Consider the following 22,734-nt stretch of genomic DNA (forward strand, 5'->3'; position numbering starts at 1 on the left):
CCACAATCACCCCACACCCGAAACCTCCGAGAGCCTGGGTGACTCCCCACAATCACCCCACACCCGAAACCTCTGAGAGCCTGGGTGACTCCCCACAATCACCCCACACCCGAAACCTCCGATAGCCTGGGTGACTCCCCACAATCACCCCACACCCGAAACCTCCGAGAGCCTGGGTGACTCCCCACAATCACCCCACACCCGAAACCTCTGAGAGCCTGGGTGACTCCCCACAATCACCCCACACCCGAAACCTCCGAGAGCCTGGGTGACTCCCCACAATCACCCCACACCCAAAACCTCCGAGAGTCTGGGTGACACCCCAATATCACCCCACACCCGAAACCTCTGAGAGCCTGGGTGACTCCCCACAATCACCCCACACCCGAAATCTCCGAGAGTCTGGGTGACACCCCACACCCGAAACCTCCGATAGCCTGGGTGACTCCCCACAATCACCCCACACCCGAAACCTCCGAGAGCGTGGGTGACTCCCCACAATCACCCCACACCCGAAACCTCCGAGAGCCTGGGTGACTCCCCACAATCACCCCACACCCGAAACCTCTGAGAGCCTGGGTGACTCCCCACAATCACCCCACACCCGAAACCTCCGATAGCCTGGGTGACTCCCCACAATCACCCCACACCCGAAACCTCCGAGAGTCTGGGTGACACCCCAATATCATCCCACACCCGAAACCTCCGAGAGCCTGGGTGACTGGTTGACTCCCCACAGCCGAAACCTCCGATAGTCTGGGTGACTCCCCACAATCACCCCACACCCGAAACCTCCGAGAGCCTGAGTGACACCCCATAATCATCCCACACCCGAAACCTCTGAGAGCCTGGGTGACTCCCCACAATTACCCCACACCCAAAACCTCTGAGAGCCTGGGTGACTCCCCACAGCCGAAACCTCCGAGAGTCTGTGTGACTCCCCACCGTCACCCCACACCCGAAACCTCCGAGAGTCTGGGTGACTCCCCACAATCACCCCACACCCGAAACCTCCGAGAGTCTGGGTGACTCCCCACAATCACCCCACACCCGAAACCTCCGAGAGTCTGGGTGACTCCCCACAGTCACCCCACACCCGAAACCTCTGAGAGCCTGGGTGACTCCCCACAATCACCCCACACCCGAAACCTCCGAGAGCCTGGGTGTCTCCCAACAATCACCCCACACCCGAAATCTCTGAGAGCCTGGGTGACTCCCCACAATCACCCCACACCCGAAACCTCCGAGAGTCTGGGTGACTCCCCACAGTCACCCCACACCCGAAACCTCCGAGAGCCTGGGTGACTCCCCATAATCACCCCACACCCGAAACCTCCGAGAGTCTGGGTGACTCCCCACAGTCACCCCACACCCGAAACCTCCGAGAGCCTGGGTGACTCCCCACAATCACCCCACACCCGAAACCTCCGAGAGTCTGGGTGACACCCCAATATCACCCCACACCCGAAACCTCTGAGAGCCTGGGTGACACCCCAATATCACCCCACACCCGAAACCTCCGAGAGTCTGGGTGACACCCCAATATCACCCCACACCCGAAACCTCTGAGAGTCTGGGTGACACCCCAATAACACCCCACACCCGAAACCTCTGAGAGCCTGGGTGACACCCGAATATCACCCCACACCCGAAACCTCCGAGAGTCTGGGTGACACCCCAATATCACCCCACACCCGAAACCTCCGAGAGTCTGGGTGACACCCCAATATCACCCCACACCCGAAACCTCTGAGAGCCTGGGTGACTCCCCACAATCGAAACCTCCGAGAGCCTGGGTGACTCCCCACAATCACCCCACACCCGAAACCTCCGAGAGTCTGGGTGACACCCCAATATCACCCCACACCCGAAACCTCTGAGAGCCTGGGTGACTCCCCACAATCACCCCACACCCGAAACCTCCGAGAGTCTGGGTGACACCCCACAATCACCCCACACCCGAAACCTCTGAGAGCCTGGGTGACTCCCCACAATCACCCCACACCCGAAACCTCTGAGAGCCTGGGTGACTCCCCACAGTCACCCCACACCCGAAACCTCCGAGAGCCTGGGTGACTCCCCACAATCACCCCACACCCGAAACCTCTGAGAGCCTGGGTGACTCCCCACAATCACCCCACACCCGAAACCTCCGAGAGTCTGGGTGACACCCCACACCCGAAACCTCCGATAGCCTGGGTGACTCCCCACAATCACCCCACACCCAAAACCTCCGAGAGCCTGGGTGACTCCCCACAATCACCCCACACCCGAAACCTCTGAGAGCCTGGGTGACTCCCCACAATCACCCCACACCCGAAACCTCTGAGAGCCTGGGTGACTCCCCACAATCACCCCACACCCGAAACCTCCGATAGCCTGGGTGACTCCCCACAATCACCCCACACCCGAAACCTCTGAGAGTCTGGGTGACACCCCACACCCGAAACCTCCGATAGCCTGGGTGACTCCCCACAATCACCCCACACCCGAAACCTCCGAGAGCCTGGGTGACACCCCACAATCACCCCACACCCGAAACCTCCGAGAGCCTGGGTGACTCCCCACAATCACCCCACACCCGAAACCTCTGAGAGCCTGGGTGACTCCCCACAATCACCCCACACCCGAAACCTCCGAGAGCCTGGGTGACTCCCCACAATCACCCCACACCCAAAACCTCCGAGAGTCTGGGTGACACCCCAATGTCACCCCACACCCGAAACCTCTGAGAGCCCGGGTGACTCCCCACAATCACCCCACACCCGAAACCTCCGAGAGTCTGGGTGACACCCCACACCCGAAACCTCCGATAGCCTGGGTGACTCCCCACAATCACCCCACACCCGAAACCTCCGAGAGCGTGGGTGACTCCCCACAATCACCCCACACCCGAAACCTCCGAGAGCCTGGGTGACTCCCCACAATCACCCCACACCCGAAACCTCTGAGAGCCTGGGTGACTCCCCACAATCACCCCACACCCGAAACCTCCGATAGCCTGGGTGACTCCCCACAATCACCCCACACCCGAAACCTCCGAGAGTCTGGGTGACACCCCAATATCACCCCACACCCGAAACCTCCGAGAGCCTGGGTGACTCCCCACAATCACCCCACACCCGAAACCTCCGAGAGTCTGGGTGACTCCCCACAATCACCCCACACCCGAAACCTCCGAGAGCCTGGGTGACTCCCCACAATCACCCCACACCCGAAACCTCCGAGAGTCTGGGTGACTCCCCACAATCACCCCACACCCAAAACCTCCGAGAGTCTGGGTGACACCCCAATATCACCCCACACCCGAAACCTCTGAGAGCTCGGGTGACTCCCCACAATCACCCCACACCCGAAACCTCCGAGAGTCTGGGTGACACCCCACACCCGAAACCTCCGATAGCCTGGGTGACTCCCCACAATCACCCCACACCCGAAACCTCCGAGAGCGTGGGTGACTCCCCACAATCACCCCACACCCGAAACCTCCGAGAGCCTGGGTGACTCCCCACAATCACCCCACACCCGAAACCTCTGAGAGCCTGGGTGACTCCCCACAATCACCCCACACCCGAAACCTCCGATAGCCTGGGTGACTCCCCACAATCACCCCACACCCGAAACCTCCGAGAGTCTGGGTGACACCCCAATATCACCCCACACCCGAAACCTCCAAGAGCCTGGGTGACTCCCCACAATCACCCCACACCCGAAACCTCCGAGAGTCTGGGTGACTCCCCACAATCACCCCACACCCGAAACCTCCGAGAGCCTGGGTGACTCCCCACAATCACCCCACACCCGAAACCTCCGAGAGTCTGGGTGACACCCCAATATCACCCCACACCCGAAACCTCCGAGAGTCTGGGTGACTTCCCACAATCACCCCACACCCGAAACCTCCGATAGCCTGGGTGACTCCCCACACTCGAAACCTCTGAGAGCCTGGGTGACACCCCACAATCACCCCACACCCGAAACCTCTGAGAGCCTAGGTGACACTCAGGATTATGAGGTTTGGGGGAGACTGTGGGAGACTTTTTGGGTGTTGGAAGATTTGGGAGTATAGACACGGTTGTCTGGTGTGGAGGGAATTGTGGGTGAGGAGGGGATTTTAGGGTGTGGGGGGATTGTGAGGTGCTGCTCTTGCTCTCAATGAGATTCTTTTTTTTGCAGATTATTGTCGGGATAATCCTTCTCTATTACATCCTGGGGATTAGTGCCTTAATTGGAGCGGCCGTCATCATTGTATTAGCCCCTGTACAGTATTTTGTAGCCACAAAACTCTCCCAAGCACAGAGGAGCACGCTGGTATGTATACATGTGTAATATGTATTTATATGCAATATGTGTGTGTAATATGTGTGTGTAATATGTATATGTATGTAATATGTGTGTGCAATATGTATATGTGCAATATATAGATGCGTGTGTAATATGTGCGTGTAATATGTATATATATATATATATATGTTTGTTGTGTGTGTAATATGTATATGTGTGCAATATATAGATGTGTGTGTAATACGTGTATGCATGAAATATGTGTGTGTAATATGTATATGAATGTGTCACCAAAATGTAAAAAATGCCATGGTCTGAGTGATTTTTCAGAAGGTGCAATGGTTCCAGACACACGCTGTGGGCTCTCTGACCCCCCACCCCCTCCTCTCTGCCTGCCAGCACAGGCTGGAATTCTAAACCATTCTTCCTCCCTCCCCCCTGCTATACAGCTGTAATGTGAGACCAGCGTGCCAGCAACGTTCACTGAGGAGTTTTATGGCTTTAAACTAAAAGTACAAGTAGAAGCACACGGAAAAAAAAAGTTCTTTTGTCCTTGCAATGTAAATATCATACCACCTATTAATGATTGCAGTGGGAAAAATACATAAATACATTTTTGACATGGGCCTCGGTGTCATCTTTCTACGAGGTTCATACGCCAAGATATGTGGGATGATGGTTTTTCATATACTCAAGAGAGAGGAGTGCATTCTATAGCTCTGCCCACCCCATGATGTCATCCAGGGTGGAGAGACCCTTAGTTTCGGGCAAAGGTATAAAACTCAGAGGCACAGACAAGGAGGTGTCTTTTGCCGGGGAATTCACCTACGACAGGCTGTGCAATCTGACCTGAAGATTTGGGGGAAGGTCCCCTCCCCCCAGCCACCACACGGCGTACCATTGAATGATATGAAAGAAACGTAAGTCGATTTTCTTCTGTTAATCCCTTTTTATATTTAATTGTTTGTACATACAATGCTTGTCTTCTTTTATAATATTATAAAAGATCTTTTTACCCTTTTGTAAACACTGCCTACCTTTTGGAGTAAAATATATAAAACTAGATTGTGGCCCGATTCTAACGCATCGGGTATTCTAGAATATGCATGTCCCCGTAGTATATGGACAATGATGATTCCAGAATTCGCGGCACACTGTGCCCGTCGCTGATTGGTCGAGGCAACCTTTATGACATCATCGTCGCCATGGCAACCATTATGACATCTACGTCGATACTGTGCCCGTCGCTGAATCAGAAACGCGAGATGTCTACGTCCTTTATGACATCATCGTCGCTGTGCCCGTTGCTGATTGGTCGAGGCCTGGCGGCCTCGACCAATCAGACGCTGGATTTCTACGTCCTTTATGACATCATCATCGCTGTGCCCGTTGCTGATTGGTCGAGGCCTGGCGGCCTCGACCAATCAGAGAGCCGGGATTTCCAGGACAGACAGACAGACAGACAGACAGACAGACGGAAAAACCCTTAGGCAATTATATATATAGATTACTAGCTTCCTTTCTCCTTGCTCTATAATGTACTTTCACGTCCTCTGAAGTGAATTACGCTACTAATCTGGGTTGGCTCCGGACCTGTTATTAATTAAGAAATCGGAGCTGGTGGCAGCGGATTTGTCCTGTGTGTTTGGGAGACCTGGTAACGACTGACGGCGTTGATAATTGTTCCCGCCCGAGTGGGATTAGTTATATCACCCTCGCTGCAGTGTGCCCATTAGCCAGTGCAAAGTAAGGCAGCCTTTCTGGCGACTACTTATCCTAGGTGCAGTACCCCGTCTGAACTGAGGGTAAGGGGGCGCCAGAGAGCTGCAAGTTCCGAACCGGAACTAGGAAGTGGGATATAGATAAATCCCCTTCAGAAAAGAACTGGGGCAACCAAAAACACAGGTTCATGGCATATTAGCGTGAGCGGTGGGGATGATAAAGATATGTAGAAAAAAAAGTATAGTTCCAGCTCCTTTAAAATAACTATCTTTTATTTCCAGTATTAAAAAGCATAATGTACATGGTGTACATGCTCCCTATGGTATATGCCGACCAACGACAGAGGCAACGCGTTTCGATCTCGACGATCTTTGTCAAAGCCATACCATGGTCTGCATGTTCACCTCTATATAGGGAAAACCGTCCAATGAGATCACAGTCGTTTGTCACATGACATATTGCAAGGTCCTAAACATAAAAACAATGAAAGACATATAAACAAAATATGTTAAAATCCATCTCATAGTGAACAATAGTCCTGCTGGGAATCGGGTATTCAGGTGATAAAAAGCTTCTGGTGTAAGGAGACCTCGTCTGATATCTCTCCGCGAGGCGGCGCATTTACATGTTCTATTCCCTGCAGGCGTGGGGCGTGATAAAGTGTCTGGACGCTGCGGACACACTCCTGTCCATATTGTGGGGATTATTTATGTCATACAGATGGTCCCTGATTTCCTGGACGAACATCCCACAATGATAGATTACAGGCGCTGCAGTCAGTTTTATACACTATATTACAATTAATATATTGTTTAATATCACATTTTATTGTTCTTTCCATATTATGAAAGGTTTTGGTGATAACGGCATGTTTGCAGGTTTTACAATTGTTTGTTCCACATCTGGAAATCCCGGTATAATTAAGCCTGGATTTTGTTGGTTTTTTATTTTCCGAACAAAACCTGCTGGGAGCGATTCTGTTCCTGATTGTTGGCGCTCTCCTTCACACCACATTTATGTTGTGGATCCTCGTATAAAATGGGCAAGTATTTATGAATAATGCCTGTCATTTTAGTAAACTGTGGACTATATTGCAGACTATACTATACTTTTCTACTTACTACTACGTCTGCCGCAGCGGAGTTCCGGGCACCTGCGGTGGTCACTGGTGAGCTGGCTTGTTTTTTATTTTTCTATGATAAAGATGTCCTTTCTGGGATCCCTGACATATTGGTGGCAGAGCGGTGGGATAATAGAGCATTAGTGATCAGGTTTGAGCAATCATTCCTCTCACTAAAATCTTGCACAGTTCTTGTGAGGACTCGAGCTCAGTGTTTACTAGTCCTGAGACGATAGCGTGCATAGTGATTACCCCCTTCCCTTCTCTTCGTTTTTCTGTCCTATCTTTTATTTGGCAACCATGGTTGTGCTGGGAGAAACCTTTTATAAGAATCAGACCAGAGACACTCTTACTGTGTTGTGCATGTCGAAGCAGATTGACTCTGCGGGCAAAAACAAAGCCCAACTGGTCGCAGATCTGATGCAATGGGAAGCTGCTCAAAACCGCTCTCAGAGCCCAGTGCACCTGCGCTGGTGCTGTGGCTGAGGTCCAACCGCTGAATGCCGGACCTACTTGCAACCAGGGTAGCGTGGACCCCCGCCTGCAGCTGCCTCTGTAACAATGCTTAGCAGATGACACAGACAGACGTCTGCAGCTGGTCCTGCAATTCCGAGAGGCGGAGAGAGCCGAGTGGGAGGCCCAAACTCAGAGGGCCCATGAACTGCAGATGGCCCAACTTGGGGCAGTACCATCTACCACGCGGAACTGTGAGCCCAACTGCCTAAACCCCGGCCACGCGGAACTGTGAGCCCAACTGCCTAAACCCCGGCCACGCGGAACTGTGAGCCCAACTGCCTAAACCCCGGCCACGCGGAACTGTGAGCCCAACTGCCTAAACCCCGGCCACGCGGAACTGTGAGCCCAACTGCCTAAACCCCGGCCACGCGGAACTGTGAGCCCAACTGCCTAAACCCCGGTCAGAGCACTTTCCTGTGATGGAAAAGGATAGGGACTTGAATACCCACTAAAAGTCTATCGACAATATATCATTCTCTGCTCAAAATAGACACATCTCCGAAACGAGCGTATTTGGCTCGATGGGAAAAGGATCTAGGTACTACCTTTTCGGACTCCCAGATCAGCAATATATATAGAAATACACATGGCCCCTCTACCTGTGTGCGCATCGAGGAAAATTCAATTAAAATTATTTCCAGATGGTATTTAACCCCTAACCGAATCCAGAATTTGTATCGCTCGGCAAACTCTAATTGTTGGAGGTGCGATGCCGACAGCGGCAACTTCATACACATATGGTGGTCCTGTCCGTCCCTAATTCCCTTTTGGAGGGTGGTAGCCTCCACCATCCAAAAATTACTGAAAAAAAATGTCGCTTTGAAACCGGAAAATGTCTTTTTAAACATTCCGCTATGGCCAAAGGACGAGAATGCTTCCAAATTATCACAATTCATTATGGCGGCAGGGAAATCCTTAATCCCTTCAAATTGGAACACTAAAACTATACCCACAGCAAAACAAATTCTTCTCAAGGTAGATCAATTATACCGCATAGAGGAACTTGCTGCTAGAGTTAACCATTCCACTAATAAATTCCAAAACATCTGGAAACCTTGGGCTCGATACAGGTCACAGCCTGTCATGATCCCAATGGCAGGGGATCAAAAAAGGACAAGCACACAAAAAACAGAACAAGCTCTAGGGTGATGGAAACTGAGCTGACCGCGATCCTGAACCTAATTCACAACACTAGCAGTAGCCGGGGAACGTGCCTACGATGATTCTAGACGTCTCGCGCCAGCCGAAGGACTAGCTTCCCCTATTAGAAGAAACAAAGACCTCTCTTGCCTCCAGAGAAACACCCCACAGAAATAGCAGCCCCCCACATGTAATGACGGTGAAATGAGAGGAAAGCACATACGTAGTAATGAAAACAGATTCAGCAAAATGAGGCCCGCTAAAACTAGATAGCAGAGGATACAAAAGTGAACTGCGCGGTCAGCGAAAAACCCTACAAAAAACCATCCTGAAATTACCTGAACTCATGTGCCAACTCATGGAACATGAGGAGCAATATCAGCCCACTAGAGCAACAAGCAACAAGGAATCACATAACTGCAAGCTGGACTAAAACAAAAATAAAGCAAAACGTGGAACAGGAAAATCAAAAACTTAACTTGTCCTGATGATTACAGAAGCGGAAAGCAGAGGTAACAAGACACACTGATTACATCGATCGCCGGCGAGGAAATGACAAGAAAGCCAGGTTAAATAGGAAACTCCCATATCCTGATAGAACAGGTGGACACCAGAGACCGCAGAGAACACAAGTCACCCAGTACCATCTGTAACCACCAGAGGGAGCCCAAAAACAGAATCCACAACAACAGCCCACCTTTTATTTGGCGACATAACCATCATGCTAATTCACTCACCCCAGGGTGCCTCCACTTCCCCCCTCCTATTCTATCCCCCCCTCCTATTCTATCCCCCCCTCCTATTCTATCCCCCCTCCCTCCCATTCTTTCCCCCCTCCCTCCCATTCTATCCCCCCTCCCTCCCATTCTATCCCCCTCCCTCCCATTCTTTCCCCCCTCCCTCCCATTCTATCCCCCATCCCTCCCATTCTTTCCCCCCTCCCTCCCATTCTATCCCCCCTCCCTCCCATTCTTTCCCCCCTCCCTCCCATTCTTTCCCCCCTCCCTCCCATTCTATCCCCCCTCCCTCCCATTCTATTCCCCCTCCCTCCCATTCTTTCCCCCCTCCCTCCCATTCTTTCCCCCCTCCCTCCCATTCTATCCCCCCTCCCTCCCATTCTTTCCCCCCTCCCTCCCATTCTATCCCCCTCCCTCCCATTCTTTCCCCCCTCCCTCCCATTCTTTCCCCCCTCCCTCCCATTCTATCCCCCCTCCCTCCCATTCTTCCACCCCTCCCTCCCATTCTTTCCCCCCTCCCTATCCCTTACTCTAACCTACTCACGCTTTCTCTCTTCCTTTTATTGATTTGTTAAATGTTTAATATAACTCCTCTGAATAGAGAAGAAAAATGTTATCACCCTTTTACTGTTGGTACCTAAATTTATGAAAGTTTAATTTCAGAGCCTTTTAATCTAGCTCTTTGTACTTCATCTATATGCTGTGATGACCATGTTATTTGTTGCATCTGCTATAAAGCTGTTTGTTAAATCTAAAATTCTTAATAAAAAGAACATTGAAAGAAAGAAAAGGATGGGGACTTGGACACTTTTCTGTGGGCCTTTGAAAAAGCCTGCCGACAGTATCGGCTGCCGGATAACCAATGGGCCCGATGCCTGACACCAGGGCTAAAAGGCAAAGCTCTAGAGGCGTTTCCATCTCTCCCGCCAAACCAAGATGAAGACTATTAGGCCATTAAGCAGGCCCTGATGAAGAATTACCAGATAACACCCGAGGTGTACCGTAGAAAGTTCCAGAACCTCCAACGTGGCCCACACGACAGTTACAGTGATGTGGTGCATGGACTCAGGAGCCACTTTAACCAGTGGATCCAAGGACTGTCAGTGACCACCTTTGAGCAGCTGCGAGACCTGATGATCAAAGACCAGTTTCTACATCGGTGCACAGCTGAGGTGCGACAGTTCGTGATGGACCGAGAGCCCAAAGATGCGGATAAAGCAGCACAGATTGCCGACGCCTATGAGGCCAACCGTAGATCGTAAGTGTGGAAGCCAGTCACCACCAGCTGGAGAGAGAGTAAGCCTGCAAGCAACGCCAGTACCCCTGCCAGTCAACTCACCAGAGGCCCTGCCCCATTGCCAACAGCACCAAACCTACTACCGACTTTCGCCAGTGTTTTTCCTGAAAATGGACTGGTCATATCAACGCCAACTATCCAGAGAAACATAAGAATCCCCCAGCCAAGGCCCTTGGGCCTAATGCAGCAGTTCTTTTGGTGGGTGGGGGGTAGGGAGGGTCTATGACAACAGCACGTCACCGTGGGGGGCCATGTCGCTACAGGCCTCAAGGACACCGAGGCTGAACGAACCCTCATCCGACCCGAACTGGCGGCCCCTGAAGAGATTATTCCGGGGAAAGCCCTCACTGTCACCAGGATTGGGGGCATCAACTGTCCCCTGCCAATGGCCCGGTGTATACAGTATAGATTGGGGTGTCGGGAGCGGGGTGAAGGAAGTGGGGCTGTCCGATAACTTGCACACTAATGTTTTATTGGGGACTGATTTGGGGAGGATGGTTGCATACTATGTCCCTTTCTGCCCTCCCCAAGCAAATGCTGATGATAGCGATGGGAAATTGCATCTGTTACCTGACAATGCTTTGCCGATTAATGATGTACCTGATAACCATTTTTCTGAAAATGCCGAGGGTAATACTGATGATGCTGATGATGAAAATGTGCATGTTTTATCTGCTAACCATTTATTTCCTAAGAATGATGTGCCTACAGGTACAGGACTGCCCAGCCACGTTGCTTCGCAGGGTGGGATGGCTGAGGAACTCCTAACAGGAGCAAGCGATGGTGCTGAGGGAAATGGGGCGATGCATGGGAACCGTGAGGAAGGTGATGCCGTGCAACTGTCCTGTGCCACAGAGGAAGGTAACTACCCCATAAGTAGCACTGCTCCTGAGGTAATGGGGGTGGATGGGGAGGTAGAGCCCATAGCAGCGCCGGCTGATGGGCCTGTGGAAATCCCCGGGGGGACAGCCTACGTAGCTGCTGTCACCCGCAGTCAGAGTGCCCGGATCGCAGATAACGTTCTGCCTTCTGGACCCTCCTCAGTCACAGGGGTGACTGAACCAGAGAGAGACCCAGGTCAGGTCCCAGAGGGTTCCTGTAGGGTAGGGACCCTGATGTAGCTTTTGGCTGCCTCCAGCCAGGATTTCCAGGCTGCTCTGCACTCAGATGCAAGCCAGGAGATTTTGAGACACCTCTCCGAGACGCCCACCTCCGTGACTGATAAGGAGAGAGGGTTCTGGGAGTGAGGGAGGTTGTACCGGGAGACAGTACCTGGAAAATCTCGAAAGGAGTGGTTGAGGGAAAGACAGCTGGTCGTCCCGTACCAATTCAGGGGTGAATTGTTGCGGATTGCCCCTGAGATCCCACTTGCTGGACACTTGGGGATCAACAAAACTAAGGCCCAGCTGTCTCAACACTTCTATTGAACCAAGATGGGGACAGATGTGACTAACTACTGCCGCTCCTGTAACACCTACCAAATTGTGGGGAAGGCGGGGCCTGCTCTTAAGGCTCCCCTGATCCCTTTGCCAGTGATAGTGGAGCCTTTCCAGAGGATCGCAGTGGACATTGTGGGCCCATTAGCCTTCCCCAGCAGTTCTGGAAAGCAATACGTCCTCACTGTGCTAGACTACGCTACCCAGTACCCAGAGGCAGTTGCTCTGTCCGCAAACTAGGGTAGATAAGGTGGCGGATGCCCTGTTGGCCATCTTTTTCACGGGTAGGATTTCCCAGGGAGATTCTTACCGATCAAGGGCCCCATTCATGTCTCGCCGAATGGAGGCTCTCTGTAAGAGAATGCAGGTGAAGCGTCTGGTATCGAGTGTGTATCACCCGCAGACTAATGGCTTGTGTGAGCGCTTCAACGGTACTGTCAAACAGATGCTACGCATGATGGTTGAGACCCAAGGACGCTACTAGGAGCGGTATCTCCCACACATGCTATTCGCTTACTGAGATGTCCCGCAGGCCTCGACGGGGTTCTCCCCCTTCGAGCTTCTGTATGGCAGGTGAGTCCGAAGACCCCTTGGGTTGGCAAAGGAATCCTGGGAAGAGGAGTCGAACTCTTCTGAAGTGTCCATAGTGGAGTATGTCATGCTCTTCCGTGACAAAACGCAGATCTTTACGCAGTTGGTGCATGACAACATGTTGTAGGCTCAGGCTGATCAGACGCACTGGTACTACCAGAACGCCCGGGAGCGGACCTACCAGAATGGTTAATAGGTGTGGGTGCTGGTCCCCGTATCAAAGGATAACCTTCTGGCAATCTTGGATGGCCCGTACGTCATCCACCAACAGCTCAACCCACTCACCTACGTGGTCACGCTTGACGACGCTCAGAGTAGGCGAAAAGCCTTTCACGTCAATATGATGATGGTTCATCATGAATGTGAAGCCTACGTCCTACCGGTCTGCAGCCTGCTTGAAGACGGGGAGGAAGACCCCCTCCTGGACATGCTGGCCAAGCCAAGGCCGGTGGGTCCATCGAGGAAGTGGAGGTAAGCTGTTATAATCCGGTGACCTTGAAGCCGCATGAAACTTTCTCTGGAGTAGGTGGTAACTGTACTGACCGCAAATCCTGAACTAACACCGCAACTAGAAGTAGCCGTGGGGTGTGCCTAACAAACCCTAGACACCTCGACACAGCCGGAGGACTAAATACCCCTATGGATGGAAATATCAATTCTACCTTGCCTCAGAGCAGAACCCCAAAGGATAGGCAGCCCCCCGCGAATATTGACTGTGAGTAGGAAAGACACACGCAGGCAGAAAACAGGATTTAGCAAAAGAGGCCACTCTAGCTAAATAGGAAAGGATGGACAGAATACTAAGCGGTCAGTATTAAAACCCTTCCAAAAATATCCACAGCAGATAATACAAAAAATTCCACCATCTAACTAAAGACGTGGAACGTATATCTGCAACTCCTGAGAATCCAACTAGACTTGAGTAAATACTGACACAATCTAAGCTGGACAAGAAAAAACAAATGAATAGCACTGAATTATCAAGCACACGCCACAGAAACAAAACCAGACACTTATCTTTACAGATTTGGCAGCTAGGCAGGAGGAACCAGACAGAGGTCCAACACCTCCCAACAACCATGGACAACTGGCAAGGACTAATGAATCCTGCACACCTAAATACCCCAGTCAGAACTGCAATCAGCAGATACACCTGACCAGGACTGCAACCCAGGGACAACTGCATTACCACCTACAACCACCGGAGGGAGCCCAAAGGCAGAATTCACAACAGTACCCCCCCTTGAGGAGGGGTCACCGAACCCTCACCAGAGCTCCCAGGCCGATCAGGACGAGCCAGATGAAAGGCACAAACCAAATCAGCAGCATGGACATCAGAGGCAAAAACCCAAGAATTATCCTCCTGGCCATAACCCTTCCATTTGACAAGGTACTGAAGCCTCCGCCTCGAAAAACGAGAATCCAAAATCTTCTCAACCACATACTCCAACTCCCCATCAACCAAAACAGGGGCCGGAGGATCAACAGAGGGAACAACGGGCACCACATATTTCCGCAATAAAGATCTATGGAAGACATTATGGATAGCAAAAGAGGCCGGAAGCGCCAATCGAAAAGACACCGGATTAATAATCCCAGAAATCCTATAAGGACCAATAAACCGAGGCTTAAACTTAGGAGAAGAAACCTTCATAGGAACATGACGGGAAGACAACCAGACCAGATCCCCAACCCGAAGCCGGGAACCAACACACCGACGACGGTTAGCAAAACGTTGAGCCTCCTCCTGAGACACCAAATTGTCCACCACATGAGCCCAAATCTGCTGCAACCTGTCAACCACAGAATCCACACCAGGACAGTCAGAAGGCTCAACCAGCCCAGAAGAAAAACGAGGATGAAAACCAAAATTACAAAAGAAAGGCGAAACTGTTGTGAATTCCGCTCTTGGGCTCCCTCCGGTGGTTGTAAGTGGCACTGTGTGAGTTCTGCTCTTGGGCTCCCTCCGGTGGTTTTAAGTGGAATGGCTGCTCCTTGGATTTAGCAGTCTGCAGCTGCTTCCACTGATTGTCTTTCTGCTCGGCTATTTATGCCTGGCTCTTTCCTTCAGCCAGTGCCACTTGTCAATGGTTCCTGGTTGGATTCACATCTCTGCTTGGATTTCCCTGATATGCTGACCAGTTCAGCAAAGATAAGTCCTTGCTTTGCTCTTTTCTGTCCACATGTAGTGGACTTAATTGTTCTGTACATTCTATGTTTTTTTGTCCAGCTTGTCAGTATGGATTTATTCAGTTAAGCTGGAAGCTCTGGGAAGCAGATTTACCCTCCACACCTTTAGTCAGGTCACGTGTGGAGATTTTTGTAAACTCTGTGTGGATTTTTCTAGTTTTTTAATACTGACCGCACAGTATTCTGTCCTGTTCTATCTATCTAGCTAGACTGGCCTCCTTTGCTACATCCTGGTTTCATTCTACGTATGTCATTTCCCTCTCCACTCACAGTCATTATTTGTGGGGGGCTGTCTATCCTTTGGGGAATTTCTCTGAGGCAAGATAGCTTTTCTGTTTCTATTTTTAGGGGTAGTTAGTTCTCCGGCTGTGACGAGGTGTCTAGGGAGTGACAGGAACATCCCACGGCTACTGCTAGTGTTGTGTTAAGCTTAGGAACTGCGGTCAGTTCAGGTTCCATGTTGCTCCTAAACCACCAGTTCATAACACGAAACCAAAGTAGCCGAACTAGCCCGATTATTAAGGGCAAACTCGGCCAATGGCAAGAAGGCCACCCAATCATCCTGATCAGCAGACACAAAGCATCTCAAATAAGTCTCCAAAGTCTGATTAGTTCGCTCGGTCTGACCATTTGTCTGAGGATGAAATGCAGAAGAAAAAGACAAATCAATGCCCAGCCTAGCACAAAAGCAACCCACTAGCACGGGAACAACAAGGCTTGGCCCGCGCACAAGTCCCACAGGACTGCACAAAAGAACGCACATCACGTGACAAAGAAGGCCACCAAAAGGACCTACCAACCAAGTCTCTGGTACCAAAAATACCAGGATGACCTGCCAACACGGAACAGTGAACCTCAGAAATCACTCTACTAGTCCATCTGTCAGGAACAAACAGTTTCCCCACTGGACAGCGGTCAGGTTTATCAGCCTGAAGTTCCTGAAGAACCCGTCGTAAATCAGGGGAAATGGCAGAAAGGACCACCCCTTCTTTCAGAATGCCGACCGGTTCAAGGACCTCAGGAGAATCAGGCAAAAAACTCCTAGAGAGGGCATCAGTCTTAATATTCTTAGAACCCGGAAGATACGAGACCACAAAATCAAAACGGGAAAAAAACAAGGACCATTGAGCCTGTCTAGGATTCAGCCGTTTGGCAGACTCGAGGTAAATCAGATTCTTATGATCGGTCAAGACCACAATACGGTGCTTAGCTCCCTCAAGCCAATGTCGCCACTCCTCAAACGCCCACTTCATAGCCAACAACTCCCGATTGCCGACATCATAATTGCGTTCAGCAGGCGAAAACTTACGGGAAAAGAAGGCACACGGTTTCATCAAGGAACCAACAGGATCCCTCTGAGACAAAACGGCCCCTGCCCCAATCTCAGATGCGTCAATCTCAACCTGAAACGGAAGAGAAACCTCCGGTTGGCGCAACACCGGAGCAGAAGTAAATCGGCGTTTAAGCTCCTGAAAGGCAGAGACAGCCGCAGAGGACCAATTCGCCACATCAGCGCCTTTCTTCGTCAAATCGGTCAAGGGTTTAACCACACTGGAAAAGTTAGCAATGAAACGGCGATAAAAATTTGCAAAACCCAAAAATTTCTGAAGGCTCTTCACGGATGTGGGCTGAATCCAATCATGAATGGCCTGAACCTTAACCGGATCCATCTCCATAGATGAGGGAGAAAAAATGAAGCCCAAAAAAGAAACCTTCTGCACCCCAAAGAGACACTTAGACCCCTTCACAAACAAAGCATTGTCACGAAGGATCTGAAATACCATCCTGACCTGTTCCACATGAGACTCCCAATCATCGGAAAAAATCAAAATATCGTCCAAATATACAATCAAGAATTTATCAATATAATTCCGGAAGATATCATGCATGAAGGACTGAAAAACAGATGGAGCATTAGTGAGCCCGAATGGCATCATAAGGTATTCAAAATGGCCTTCGGGCGTATTAAACGCAGTTTTCCATTCATCACCCTGCTTAATACAAACAAGATTATATGCCCCTCGAAGGTCAATCTTCGTAAACCAACTAGCCCCCTTAATCCTAGCAAACAAATCGGAAAGCAAAGGTAAAGGGTATTGAAACTTTACCGTGATTTTATTCAACAGGCTATAATCAATACAGGGTCTCAAGGAGCCATCCTTCTTAGCAACAAAAAAATACCGCTCCCAACGGTGAAGAAGATGGCCGAATATGCCCTTTCTCCAAAGACTCCTTAACATAACTCCGCATGGCGGTATGTTCAGGCACAGACAGGTTGAAAAGTCGGCCCTTAGGGAACTTACAGCCTGAAATCAAGTCAATAGCACAATCACAGTCCCTGTGCGGTGGAAGGAAACTGGACTTGGGCTCATCGAATACATCCTGAAAATCAGACAAAAACTCTGGAATTTCAGAAGAGGAAGAAGAGGAGATTGACATCAAAGGAACATCATTATGAACCCCCTGATAACCCCAACTAGTCACAGACATAGACTTCCAATCCAACACAGGATTGTGTACCTGCAACCACGGAAAACCCAGCACAATAGCATCATGCAAATTATGCCACACCAGAAATCGACAATCTTCCTGATGGGCTGGCGCCATGCGCATGGTCACCTGTGTCCAAAACTGGGGCTTATTTTTAGCCAAAGGTGTAGCATCAATGCCCCTTAAAGGAATAGGGTTCTGCAAAGGCTGCAAGGGAAAACCACAACGCCTGACAAACTCAAAGTCCATTAAGTTCAAGGCGGCGCCTGAATCCACAAACGCCATGACAGAAAATGATGACAATGAGCAGATCAAGGACACAGATAACAGAAATTTAGGTTGTACAGTACTGATGGTAAATGAACTAGCGATCCTCTTTGTCCACTTAGGGCAGACTGAAATGACATGAGAAGCATCGCCACAATAATAACACAACCTATTCTGACGTCTGAATCCTTGTCGTTCTGTTCTAGACAGAATCCTATCACACTGCATTGGCTCAGGAATCTGCTCTGAGGACAACGCCACAGCGCGCACAGTTCTGCGCTCCCGCAAGCGCCGGTCAATCAGAATGGCCAGAGACATAGAATCACTCAGACCGAAAGGGGTGGGAAACCCCACCATGACATCTTTAACGGATTCAGAAAGACCCTTTCTGAAAATTGCCGCCAAAGCATCATCATTCCATTTAGTCAACACAGACCATTTTCTAAATTTCTGACAATACAATTCTGCCGCCTCTTGACCCTGAGACACAGAATTAGGTTCAACATATAATAATCCTAAAGCCTGAAAAAAGGAGTCTACATTAAGCAAAGCCGGATTCCCAGATTCCAGGGAAAATGCCCAATCCTGCGGGTCGCCACGCAGCAGGGAGATGACGATTTTAACCTGCTGAATGGAATCACCAGAGGATCGAGGTCTCAGAGCAAAAAACAGTTTACAGTTGTTTTTAAAACTCAAAAATTTGGACCTGTCACCAAAAAACAAATCAGGAGTAGGAATCTTCGGCTCTAAAACAGGAGTCTGAACAATATAATCAGAAATACCCTGTACCCTAGCAGCAAGCTAGTCTACATGAGAAGCTAATTCCTGAACATCCATGCTAGCTCAAGACTCCTCAGCCACCCAGAGAAAAAGAGGGAAGAGAAGACAAAGCAGACTGCAGAAAAAAAAATGTCTCAACACCTTTCTTCCCTTCTTCTGAGATGCATTTAACTCATTATCGGCCAGTTGTACTGTTATGATCCGGTGACCTTGGAGCCGCATGAAACTTTCTCTGGAGTAGGTGGTATCTGTACTGACCGCAAATCCTGAACTAACACCGCAACTAGAAGTAGCCGTGGGGTGTGTCTAACAAACCCTAGACACCTCGACACAGCCGGAGGACTAAATACCCCTATAGATGGAAATAGGAATTCTACCTTGCCTCAGAGCAGAACCCCAAAGGATAGGCAGCCCCCCACGAATATTGACTGTGAGTAGGAAAGGAAAGACACGCAGGCAGAAAACAGGATTTAGCAAAAGAGGCCACTCTAGCTAAATAGGAAAGGATAGGACAGAATACTAAGCGGTCAGTATTAAAACCCTTCCAAAAATATCCACAGCAGATAATACAAAAAATTCCACCATCTAACTAAAGACGTGGAACATATATCTGCAACTCCTGAGAATCCAACTAGACTGAGTAAATATATAAACAGAACATCAGTAAAAGTTATCTATCCAAATAAATAATGGCGACTCAAATCATAATCAAATATCCAAGGAGAACCAAGAGTCAAATACACTGCCGAGACTAATATAACCAATTAGAATAATATTTATTGAAAATTATACAAAATATGTTAAAATTTGTACCACATATGTAATAACAAGTGATAAATCCGTAAGTACATAAATACAACAGATCCCAGATCGGACCACCATCAAATATACAACATACAACCAATGTGCTTTGCTAATAAATGTAGCCCTGCTGACAAACCATGGCATTTAGATTGCCCATTGTAGTTCATATGTAAAATACCAGTGGTATGTAACAGCTGTCGCACCGCCAAGCCGGTCAGACATAAATCAATAGTGATGCACAATGGAGTAAGGTCCAATGGTTTTATTTACCCATAGTTGGCGTGGCAAGTCCCGTCCTGGTCTGCTGTAGGTTACCCCAACGCGCGTTTCGCGTCTGGTGATTACCGCTTCCTCAGGGGGCGTAGCCTAATTCGGATCTCCATCCGGTTTATATACAGGTCGTCGCCAATCAGGCGACGATAGTGCCGATTCTAGTGCGCATGCGTGAACCGCATCCCTGCGTTCCAGCCCTCATGCTCCGTCGGCTCTCCACTATCACGTGAGCGGGCTAGCGCTACGCCCACATCACGTGACAAGCAGTCGCCTTTGAACACGGGGCTGAAAATCAGGTGCGTATAAAGTGACTAGTGCCAATAAAAAGTGACAAGTGCTATCGTTCTCAGTGGTCGGTCAAATAAGATAGCCAGCTACCACAATATAATAGGTCAAATTCTCTACTGGGGGTACAATCCGCCTAACTCCATGGGCAGAAGTCCCCTCCAAAATAGAAAAATGATACGGTTCACGTGCCATAAGGCATAGTGAATTAAATAGTGCCAGAACAGCCTATGTAAAACAAAAAGTGAGAGTGACATAAAGTGAGCCATTACATAATGTGGAATTACATAACCTATATTAAAATCATCAATCCCACTGTCTATTCCGAGATACAGGGGCAACCCATGAAAAGGAACAAGATAAATGTTTGTATATCAGTAAATCACTCATATCTACTTATAACCATACCAACTGATTAGCTTATGTATCAGAACACACCAACAAGATCACTGTGTATGCTCTGTGACACGTAACAAATATATCATTTCATGACACTTTGTAATCCTCAGTGTGTTCTATTTAAGAAGTTCATGTGATTTCTTCAGGCATGGATAACTTCCTGTGCCACATCCATGTAGACGTCCCCAATCACGGAAGGCAGTCGGAAAGAATCAGACTCACAATATTCTAAAATAAAACAATGACAGAGAAACAAATTAAAATCGATGGCTAATGGCAAAGGACAGAAAAGCATACCCGACATAATCTATAGGAAGGATGAAAAACCCTGGGTTTCATTAAGACCCATGGGAGCCATGGTGCCCAATAGGGTAATCCAACGGCACTCTCGCTGTGCCAGTATACGCTTAACATCACCTCCTCTTATGCCACAGATGACGTGATCTATACCTCGTGCTTGAAATGTTTTGGGACAACACCCATGAAATTGTCTAAAATGACGTGGTATTGTCTTTAACAGCGACACATCCGTCACTGTTTTTGCGGCCATAATGTCGCATACGTGCTCACGTATGCGAGTTCCTAAACGTCGAGATGTTAAACCCACATAAACTTTTGGACACCCGCACACCGCATAATAGACTACTTGAGTTGTATTACAGTTGATATGATGGTTAATAGTATAAGTTCTATCACCGTCCACTGAATCAAAAGTAGTGGTCCGGCAGATATTTGGGCACGTAATGCAGTTTCCACATGGGAAACACCCTTTGGGTGGTCCCCCCGAGCCAAAGTCATACACAGTTGTTTTTTTAGGGGCATAGTGGCTGGAGACCAGCAGATCTCTCAAATTTCTACTTTTTCTGGCAGTAATTGCAGGGTAATCAGTAAGGCTATTTAGAGAGCGTTGGATCACTCCTAAGGATGTCCCAATGTTTTTGGAGACAGCCCCTCATTGTAGACCATTCACTGTTGTAAGTTGTAATATACCGTACAACATCATGTTGTTCGTTCCTTTTTTGTTTTCTTCCTCCTGAGCATAATAATTCATCCCGTGGTGAATGTCTAGCTCTCAAATATCCCTTTCTAATACTTCTATTACTGTACCCCCTTGCTTGAAATCTACTTCTGAGATCAGCTGCCTGTGCTTCAAATTTAGCAGTAGAAGAGCATATCCGCTTCATTCTTAGGTGCTGACCAACCAGGATGGCCCTAATGGTGCTATATGGGTGGCCCGAGTCCGCATGTAGCAGTGAATTGACAGAGGTGGACTTTCTGAAAACATCTGTCTGTAAATACAGATTTTCATCAACCTCGATTTTAATGTCCACAAAGTCCACCTCGGTCCTGCTTGTCTGATACGTCAGCTTAATCCTAGCAAACAAATCGGAAAGCAAAGGTAAAGGGTATTGAAACTTTACCGTGATTTTATTCAACAGGCGATAATCAATACAGGGTCTCAAGGAGCCATCCTTCTTAGCAACAAAAAAATACCGCTCCCAACGGTGAAGAAGATGGCCGAATATGCCCTTTCTCCAAAGACTCCTTAACATAACTCCGCATGGCGGTATGTTCAGGCACAGACAGGTTGAAAAGTCGGCCCTTAGGGAACTTACAGCCTGAAATCAAGTCAATAGCACAATCACAGTCCCTGTGCGGTGGAAGGAAACTGGACTTGGGCTCATCGAATACATCCTGAAAATCAGACAAAAACTCTGGAATTTCAGAAGAGGAAGAAGAGGAGATTGACATCAAAGGAACATCATTATGAACCCCCTGATAACCCCAACTAGTCACAGACATAGACTTCCAATCCAACACAGGATTGTGTACCTGCAACCACGGAAAACCCAGCACGATAGCATCATGCAAATTATGCCACACCAGAAATCGACAATCTTCCTGATGGGCTGGCGCCATGCGCATGGTCACCTGTGTCCAAAACTGGGGCTTATTTTTAGCCAAAGGTGTAGCATCAATGCCCCTTAAAGGAATAGGGTTCTGCAAAGGCTGCAAGGGAAAACCACAACGCCTGACAAACTCAAAGTCCATTAAATTCAAGGCGGCGCCTGAATCCACAAACGCCATGACAGAAAATGATGACAATGAGCAGATCAAGGACACAGATAACAGAAATTTAGGTTGTACAGTACTGATGGTAAATGAACTAGCGATCCTCTTTGTCCACTTAGGGCAGACTGAAATGACATGAGAAGCATCGCCACAATAATAACACAACCTATTCTGACGTCTGAATCCTTGTCGTTCTGTTCTAGACAGAATCCTATCACACTGCATTGGCTCAGGAATCTGCTCTGAGGACAACGCCACAGCGCGCACAGTTCTGCGCTCCCGCAAGCGCCGGTCAATCAGAATGGCCAGAGACATAGAATCACTCAGACC

At 49.1% G+C, this 22,734-nt stretch overlaps 1 protein-coding gene across 1 annotated transcript in view; it reads left to right on the forward strand.

Moving 5' to 3' along the window:
- Window positions 1-22,734, forward strand: part of ABCC8 (ATP binding cassette subfamily C member 8) — a 434,375-nt gene that overhangs the window by 156,970 nt on the left and 254,671 nt on the right. Inside the window, exon 9 of the mRNA XM_069768187.1 lies at window positions 4,177-4,311. Coding sequence (XP_069624288.1) covers window positions 4,177-4,311 — 135 coding nt within the window. The remainder of the gene's footprint in view (window positions 1-4,176; window positions 4,312-22,734) is intronic.

Source organism: Ranitomeya imitator, chromosome 5 (assembly GCF_032444005.1).
Source record: "Ranitomeya imitator isolate aRanImi1 chromosome 5, aRanImi1.pri, whole genome shotgun sequence".
Taxonomy (NCBI): Eukaryota; Metazoa; Chordata; class Amphibia; order Anura; family Dendrobatidae; genus Ranitomeya; species Ranitomeya imitator.